We start from the raw sequence: 10,000 nt of genomic DNA, 5'->3' as shown, positions 1-10,000 counted from the left end.
GGCAAGAACAGAGAGAGTAGTCAGGATAAAGGGAAAGATGACTGCAGCAATGTAAAGAGACATCCTGGATGAAAACCTGCTCCAGAGCGCTATTGACCTCAGACTGGGGCGAAAGTTCTTCTTTCAGCAGGACAACGACCCTAAGCACACAGCCAAGATATCAAAGGACTGGCTTCAGGACAACTCTGTGAATGTCCTTGAGTGGCCCAGCCAGAGCCCAGACTTGAATCTGAATGAACATCTCTGGAGAGATCTTAAAATGGCGGTACATTGATGCTTCCCATCCAACCTGATGGAGCTTGAGAGGTGCTGCAAAGAGGAATGGGCGAACCTGGCCAAGGATAGGTGTGCCAAGCTTGTGGCATCATATTCAAAAAGACATAAGCCTGTAATTGCTGCCAAAGGTGCATCGACAAAGTATTGAGCAAAGGCTGTGAATACTTATGTACATGTGATTTCTCATTTTTTTTTATCTATATTAATAAAAGGCAAAGCCCTCACTGACTCACTCACTCACTCACTCACTCATCACTAATTCTCCAACTTCCCGTGTAGGTAGAAGGCTGAAATTTGGCTAATCCTTACAGCTTACTTACAAAAGTTAAGCAGGTTTCATTTCGAAATTCTACACGTAACGGTCATAACGGTCGACAACGTCCGCCATGTTCAACTTTGTTATTTATGGCCCCATCTTCACGAAATTTGGTAGGCGGCTTCCCTGCGCTAACCGAAACTGATGTACGTACTTATTTCGGTGGTATGACGCCACTGTCGGCTGCCATATTGAACTTTCCAACGTCAGTAATTCTACAACTTCCCGTGTAGGTAGAAGGCTGAAATTTGGTAGGCTCATTCCTTACAGCTCACTTACAAAAGTTAAGCAGGTTTCATTTAGAAATTCAATGCGTAACGGTCATAATGGTCGACAACGTTCGCCATGTTGAACTTTCTTATTTATGGCCCCATCTTCATGAAATTTGGTAGGCGGCTTCCCTGCGCTAACCAAAACCAACGTACGTACTTATTTTGGTGGTATGACGCCACTGTCGGCCGCCATATTGAACTTTCCAATGGTCTTTGTTACATATGTGCCCATCTTCAAGAAATTTGGTATGCGGGATCCCAACGCTAACTGAATCCTACTTACGTACATATATACGTCCATAGCCTGCAGCTCGGTCACCGTGTTGGGTCCCCCATCCCAACGCCTCCCATTTTGTTGGCTGCCTGCCTATATAAGGCCATCCGTCGCTCCAGTCTCTACATTTCCTTCCTTGCTTTGCCACGGGTTTCACGTCTCCCTGCTGATAACTGCAGACTTTTTATTTAATCCACGGCTTCTTCGCTATTTAATTGTATGCTTTGCGCATATGGAACTCGAGTGAAGTCTCTACATTGCTACTTTCCACTCCTTTTTTGATATATTGATTAAGAGATCTTTTTCCCATTTTCCTTTGAAAGGGAGGGACTGTAAAATAATTTTATATATTGCAGAGATTGTGTCTAAGTCTTTGAAATGTTTTCCAGCATGAACGAGGGTTTAAGATGAGGAAAATTGGGCAGGTTCTGTTTAACAAAGTTCCTAATTTGAAGATGGTGAAAGAAATGTGTAGCTGGAAAGTTAAATTTGGAATGTAATTGTTTATAGGATGCAAAGATGTTGTCTATATAAAGATCTCTAAGCAATTTAATCCCAAATTTTTTCCAGATATTAAAAACTGCATATGTTCGCGACGGTTGAAAGAGGTGGTTCTCTCGCAGAGGTGCAACAGATAAAAGCTTCTCCATCTTAAAATGCTTTCTACATTGGTTCCATATTCTGAGTGAGTGAAGCACACCTGGGTTATTAGTATATTGCAGATAACTTGCATTTATTGGGGCCCAAAGCAGGGAATATAAAGAAGTACTGCAGACCAGGCCTGTGTATGTTCATCTATTTGTGTCCAGGTTTTTATAGCTTGTATGTTTGCTGCCCAGTAATAAAACTGAAAGTTGGGTAGAGCCATGCCACCTTCTGCCTTAGGTCTTTGTAGGGTCGCTCTTTGGATACATGGATGTTTTGAGTTCCAAACAAATTAGGTTATTGTTGAATCTAATTGCTTAAAAATGATTTATTGATGGATATTAGAATGTTTTGAAATAAAAAAGAAGCTTAGGAAGAATATTCATCTTAACAATGTTAATTCTTCCAGCTAGAGTGAGATGAAGGGTTGACTATCTATGCAAGTCTTGCTTAATTTTTTCCATACAGACGGCAAAATTTTGTTGATGAAGAGCTTTGTGTTTACTTGTGAGGTTAACCCCTAGGTATTTAAACTGATCTGCAATGATAAAAGGTAGAGTGTCTAATCTAATATTATATGCTTGAGAATTCACTGGAAAGAGTACACTTTTATTCAGATTAATTCTGAGACCAGAGATCTTTTGAAATTCTGTAAGTGCTGTTAAGACTGCATGCACAGAATTATTATGTGGGTCTGATATATACAGTACCAGATATCATCTGCATATAGAGAAATTTTCTGTTCCAGTCCTTCTCTGAAAAGCCCCTTTATCTGATACGAATTTCGACAGTGAACCAATTTAGCTAATGAAATTGCATACAATTACTGGGTCACTCCATGCAAAATCAACCAATGGCAAATGCACTTTGGACTCGAAAAATTACCAGGTTTACCCATGCTACTCACAAGACACCCTGTAAACTTTTTTCATGCACGATCAATACCTTCCAGGCCACTTAACTGAGGGGAAGGGAGTGCTGATTTCATCCTTCTTCATTTTTTTCCATCAAATTTCAGAAGTCCACAGCTCAAGAACTTAACCAATTAATAGGCTCAGACTTTGCACTCTGGTATATTAAACGGTATAGTATCTGACGAATTTAAACATTTGGTCCAGATGACCCTGCATGATCAAAAAAGCCCCTTGAAATAGCTAAGCCAAATTTTGGTCTCTGTTTAGGCCTTGGAAACAAATATTTGTATCCAAAACAGACTTTGATATTTTTTTCATATTCACATAACTACATAGGCTTTCTGAAAAAAATCAATAAACAAGAAAGTAACTGTAACAGGGTTTGAACAGCAGACCTCTCAAATCCAAAAAATAATTTTGGATTTCATTTTCAGAAAACCCTATTAGAATGTGTGAAAATGCAGATAATTTTTAATTTAAAAAACATTGTCCCTTCTTTCTCAAAACACAAATTTTACTTTTCTTATGCAAATGTTTATTTTCTATCCTAAACACAGGCTGAATGTGCCATGTGTCAATGATGGTACTTGTTGATTTTTCAATCAACAAGTTATCAAAAATGTCAAACTTTTATTTCATATCAAATGATGATGATGTCCTATCTTATGTTGCTGAACAGCAAAAGGGATTCTCCATGGCCAAAAGTGTACCTGGTACCCAAGAATACCAATGTTACATTCCTACAGAAGATAGCAAACTCAAAGTCAGCTGGGTGCCAACTGAAGACAAGTCAATTGACTGTCTGAATATTCACCACTGAAGCAGCACCTGAGATACTGCCCTCCCACAACCACTCTCCTGACAGATCAGATGCGTGCCTCACATTAGATCAGTGTCATACTGGAGGCTATGTTGGGTGCATGTATGATGAAAAATGTTGGACTGGTGTGATTTGTCGCAAAAGTGAAGTGAAATCTGACATCCTGTTATGTTTCATGCATCCAAAATATCTTCTTGTTCCTTTGTTTGAAGTTGCAACTCAGGGCACAGCTGGAACAACTTTGTCTTTTCAATACCTGTGCAGATGCTTTGTATTTTTTGCTTCCATGCAGATCAAAATGCCTTATAAAGAGCAATAAATCTCTTTTTTTGTTATTATTTCAGAAGAATGCAAGGGTTTTCTTTCTCAAGGAGAGAGAGAGAGGGCTTCTTTAAGGCTTATTTTGGTTTTACCTCCAGCACATCACAAATTATGCTTGCAAATTAGCTTTGCAGTGTTGAATTGCCTGCTCACAACGATCAGTTTTAGTACTTGTAATATTTTAATTATTGTCAGCTAATGGCTGAAATGAAGAGTGGAAGGTAAAATTACACAAGTCCAAAGCAGATCGGCAACAATCTTACAGTACGCATGAATGAAAGTTCTTAGTTTCATATTGCACACTTTAAACAAAAAAAACTTGAAGATCTTTTCCCAGTGTAAGTGTTACTTCTATTAGGTAGTCACACTGAAGTAGTTTCTTTGTTGTGTATTTTAAACAAGCAGTGATTGAAACCCACAATAATTTGGATTAAAAAAATTAACGAGATGTCAGTCTAGAAAGCTTTTTTTCTCTTTAACACTGGGGATATCCGCTTCTCATAATATCATCTGTATGTTTTGTTGAAAGCAGACTAGTATTTTCTGCCCTATGAAGCTAAAATAAGATATTACAAAATCAAAACCCATAGGTATATATGGGGCCAAGCTAGGGTATGTGGTATAACAGGTCCACAGCTCGTTTAGTAAAAGCCATTTTTTAAATAAATAATCACCGCTCTCGCGGCGGCTTAGCGAGGGGGCGTTGGGCCATAGTAAGTCACGGGGCAATATGATGTTGGCGTTTCTCACCTGTGCACTTGGTGAAGGACTGCCCACATCCGTGATTGCTCCCGTGGCTAACATGCTACAGCTGCTATGGCCCCTCGCATTATAAAAAGCGCGAGTCGGTTTGGAGAAGGGAGATAAGAAACAGAAAACGAACAGAAAGGAAGGAGAGATGGAAAGAGAAAGAGAAGGAAACGGAGGAGGACAGCAGGAAGCAGTAAGGAGAGAGAGACAGAGAGAGTTTTGAAGGGCGGGAGTGACCGGGAAGGTGCATTACTCTCCGCGTAAGGTAGCGGGAGTCGGGACTTGGTGTTCCCTGTGTGATAGCCTTGATCACAGTGGAATTCCCAAGTCACTGTCAGGGGGAGCCGACCGGAGCCAAGGATGGGAAAGGCGACTGACAGTAGCAGCAGGAGTAGGCAGAAGGTCAGCTGCATTGAGCGCGTCTTGCCTGTTGCAGGGCCCATATGGGAGAAGCAGGTGAGACGCTAACACTAACAAGGAAGCGCTGGGTTTGTCATTTGTTTTTAAAGACTGCTTCCTAAGAAACATTTTAACCTCTGGTTTTAAGGATTGTTTTTCTATTTATTGGTAAATAAATAATCTCCACATTTCTTAATAGATTATTTATGTATTTACTGAACTTTGGAAAGCACTGCACTTTATTTGAACACAGTTTTGTTGACTATTTTAATAAAAGCACTTTTGCACTTTTTACCATCCCCTTGCTCGATTGTTATTACCTCCACTGACTAGCTCACTCGGTAACATTATCAACGGTGTTGGGTTCAAGGGCTCCCAAACAGAGATGGTAGCATGGAGCCAAACCCGCATCGTCACAGGGTAGCTTACTGTTGGCTTCCTTACATTTTAATCGGTAGCATATTGAGAATGTTAAAGTTTGAAAACAAAGCAAGGTCTATTACTATCTAAGTATGCTCCATCAGCATAGCAGTACTTGGTTAACAGATGACTTTAATAAAAAATTTAAACCTAATGTGACCCATTAGGATGTGATTTTAAGGTGTCAGCAATAAACAGTAAAAACCGTGTATCACAAATATCATTCATTTACTACATAAGCAACAGTTTTAAAACTGTACTATAAGGTGTACTCCTAAGAAATAGTTCACAGTCAGAAAAATTACCAACACACCAATTAAAGGCAATGAAAAAAGAATGGTAAATGCATTTTAATGTAAAATGAAATTAAGCAAATCAGTTAATTATACTAAATTTTTTAAATCTACATTTTTTTCAAGTAAGTATTCTTTGATACACTGGCAAACTGCCAGGAAATTTCCTTTTCATTTTAATTTAAAAATTCAGTATTTGTTCTATTTTTTCCTTATTTCAAATGTCAAATATTGGCATAACTAACATTCTTCCATTGTGAATTACTTCTGGCGTGTTTGATGATTGTGCAATACCCTCCAGTAACACTGTGTGCATCGTCTTGGTGGGTGGGGTCTCAGGTAAAGGTTGTTTGATACCTTTGTAATATCAAAAGGAAAATGTACAATATTCTGATGAATGGTAAATTTCTGGTTATTCCTAGAATAAAAAGGAAATGGGAAGTTTGGAGAAACTATTTATTACACCAACTTCCGACCAGACAACATATAAATTTGTAAATGAATGAATACCATTTTCATATTTGTGGAGAATGCAACTTTTAACATTACATGAACTTTCAACACACAGGATTTTCTGCATCCACCACATTTATTAAAATAGATAATTCCCATGTATTCTTGTAACTTTGAAGTATAATTATTAAATTGAAGCTTACATGTTTCTACAAAATATGACAAATACTAGAAGCTAATTCAACTTTTCCTTCCTCATCTGTAAGGATGTATCTGGAGTAAACTGCTACGCTACTGTGCTTACCCACATCACAGAATATTTGTGACTGATTTGTAGTGTTAAAAACTGATAATTTAACAGTCTTCAAAGAAAAAGTCTGCTATGGTGCTATCAGGACAGTGTCACAAAACGATACTTACTGGCTGAATTACAAACATTTCATTTAGATAAACTGGCAAGGCTGTGTGTCCAGGCCATTCTAGGGCTGTCATTTGAGAATAGGAGGTTTGTATTGCAATGAGGTATGGCGGGTATACAAAACAGGTATTACATTTTTTTTTTTAATAAATATTCATTGTTTAATTATTTTAAAGGCATTTTATGTATACTGTCAGTCAATCTGTATTAAGAGGAAATCAGATTTCTCTCTGAAATATTTTATCATGTATGCATCATTCTGGAGACACAGATGACTTGGATATATTGCCGATTTTATAGCTTTGTATCTGAGCTGGGAAGAACAAGGTAACAAGTTTAATTCTAATATCTGATGCAAATACAACAAAATATATTTATAATACATAAAACAGGTTTTACCTTACGTTAAGATTTCCTAGTTTATATCATTTTGGCAAACAACAGTAAGATAAAACTGAAGCACAATTAGGCATAAAATTAAGCTATTTATAGAAATGTATTATCTACAACAATACACCTTTTGTACCTGTTGCTGGTGTTGTTGCATCAGTGTAAACTGCCCTTCAAGCTGTTCCAGCATGTGCAGTTGAACTGGCTTCAGGTTGTGCCTATTACTTCGCAGCTGTTCCAGATGCTCAAAAAATAAAAAAGACAATACTTGGTGAAACCCAATGAAATTTATTCTTTACTCCTTTGATATATTGCAAGCATAACAAATCTTATGTAGAACTAAAGAGTATGCAATAACACTGATTACTTGTACTGTATACAGGGAGTGCAGAATTATTAGGCAAGTTGTATTTTTGAGGATTAATTTTAACACAGTGCTATCAGTCAATCCAAAATGTTAATAAACCTGAACATCATCAGGGGAATACATATGTGCGCACAATTATTAGGCAACTATTAGTGTGCAGATTTATTATGCAACTAAAGGAAAAATGAAAATTTTCCCATCTCACTTGTTTATTTTCATCTGTTATAGTGAGAATAATAAACATCTCAAAATTTACAAATAAACCTCTGTGACATTTCACAAAAATAAATCAATCAATCAATAACCAATATAGCCACCCTTCTTTCCAATAACAGTCATAAGCCTTTCCATTCATGGAGTCTGTCAGTTTCTTGATCTGTTGACGATCAGCTTTTTGTGGAGCAGTGACTACAGCCTCCCAGACACTCTTCAGAGAGTTGTATTGTTTTTCTCCCCCGTAAATCTAGCGTTTAAGAAGTGCCCACAAGTTCTCGATAGGGTTTAGGTCAGATGAGGAAGGGGGGCCATGTCATTATTCCTTCATCTTTAAGGCCTTTACTGGCTGGCCACGCAGTGGAGAACTTCAATGCAAGTGATGGAGCATTGGCCTGCATAAAAATCATGGTCTTTTTCCTGTATCACTGTTTGAAGAAAGTGTCTTCGAAAAACTGGCAGTAGGTTTGGGAGTTGATTTTGAGTTCATATATATATATATATATATATATATATATATATATATATATATATATATATATATATATATATATACACACACACATATATATATATATATATATATATATATATATACACATATATATACAGTGGAGGAAATAATTATTTGACCCCTCACTGATTTTGTAAGTTTGTCCAATGACAAAGAAATGAAAAGTCTCAGAACAGTATCATTTCAATGGTAGGTTTATTTCAACAGTGGCAGATTGCACATCAAAAGGAAAATCGAAAAAATAACTTTAAATAAAAGATAGAAATTGATTTGCATTTCATTGAGGGAAATAAGTTTTGAACCCTCTAACAAAAAGACTTAATACTTAGTGGAAAAACCCTTGTTTGCAAGCACAGAGGTCAAACGTTTCTTGTAATTGATGACCAAGTTTGCACATTTTAGGAGGAATGTTGGTCCACTCCTCTTTGCAGATCATCTCTAAATCCCTAAGGTTTGAGGCTGTCTCTGTGCTACTCTGAGCTTGAGCTCCCTCCATAGGTTTTCTATTGGATTAAGGTCCGGAGACTGACTAGGCCACTCCATGACCTTAATGTGCTTCTTCTTGAGCCACTCCTTTGTTGCCTTTGCTGTATGTTTTGGGTCATTGTCGTGCTGGAACACCCATCCACGACCCATTTTCAGTTTCCTGGCAGAGGGAAGGAGATTGTCGCTCAGGATTTCACGATACATGGCTCCGTCCATTTTCCGTTAATGCGATTAAGTTGTCCTGTGCCCTTAGCATAAAAACACCCCCAAAGCAAAATGTTTCCACCCCATGCTTGACGGTGGGGACGGTGTTTTGGGGGTCATAGGCAGCATTTTTCTTCCTCTAAACACAGCGAGTTGAGTTAATGCCAAAGAGCTCTATTTTGGTCTCATCAGACCACAGCACCTTCTCCCAGTCACTCTCTGAATCATTCAGGTGTTCATTGGAAAACTTCAGACAGGCCTGCACATGTGCCTTCTTGAGCAGGGGGACCTTGCGAGCCCTGCAGGATTTTAATCCATTGCGGTGTAATGTGTTTCCAATGGTTTTCTTGGTGACTGTGGTCCCTGCTAATTTGAGGTCATTAACTAACTTCTCCCATGTAGTTCTAGGATTCTTTTTCACCTTTCTCAGAACCATTGACACCCCACGAGGTGAGATCTTGCGTGGAGCCCCAGAGCGAGGTCGATTGATGGTCATTTTGTGCTCCTTCCATTTTGAACAATCTCACCAACAGTTGTCACCTTCTCTCCCAGCTTCTTGCTAATGGTTTTGTAGCCCATTCCAGCCTTGTGCAGGTCTACAATTTTGTCTCTGACATCCTTGGACAGCTCTTTGGTCTTTCCCATGTTGTAGAGTGTGGAGTCTGCTTGATTGATTGATTCTGTGGACAGGTGTCTTTTATACAGGTGACTAGTTAAGACAGGTGTCCTTAATGAGGGTGACTAATTGAGTAGAAGTGTCTAACCACTCTGTGGGAGCCAGAACTCTTAATGGTTGGTAGGGGTTCAAAACTTATTTCCCTCAATGAAATGCAAATCAATTTCTATCTTTTATTTAAAGTTATTTTTTCGATTTTCCTTTTGATGTGCAATCTGCCACTGTTGAAATAAACCTACCATTGAAATGATACTGTTCTGAGACTTTTCATTTCTTTGTCATTGGACAAACTTACAAAATCAGTGAGGGGTCAAATAATTATTTCCTCCACTGTACATATACACACATACATATATATATATATATATACACATATACATATATATATATATATATATACATATACACATATATATATACATATACATATATACACATATATATATATATATATATATATATATATATATATATATATATATATATATATATACATATATATATATATATATATATATACACATATATATATATATATATATATATACATATATATATATATATATATATATATATATA

At 37.4% G+C, this 10,000-nt stretch overlaps 1 protein-coding gene across 7 annotated transcripts in view; it reads right to left on the bottom strand.

Annotated features, from left to right (window-relative positions):
- Positions 1-10,000, bottom strand: part of kdm6a (lysine (K)-specific demethylase 6A) — a 548,877-nt gene that overhangs the window by 86,679 nt on the left and 452,198 nt on the right. For all 7 annotated transcript variants that reach the window (XM_039745157.1, XM_039745151.1, XM_039745155.1 and 4 more), the window contains one exon: positions 7,098-7,205. In XM_039745157.1, the coding sequence (XP_039601091.1) occupies positions 7,098-7,205 (108 nt within the window). The remainder of the gene's footprint in view (positions 1-7,097; positions 7,206-10,000) is intronic.

The sequence above is a fragment of the Polypterus senegalus genome, chromosome 2 (assembly GCF_016835505.1).
Source record: "Polypterus senegalus isolate Bchr_013 chromosome 2, ASM1683550v1, whole genome shotgun sequence".
In the NCBI taxonomy this organism is placed as follows: domain Eukaryota; kingdom Metazoa; phylum Chordata; class Cladistia; order Polypteriformes; family Polypteridae; genus Polypterus; species Polypterus senegalus.
Note: the sequence above shows the minus strand (reverse complement) of the source record. Positions and strands in the feature narration are given on the sequence as shown.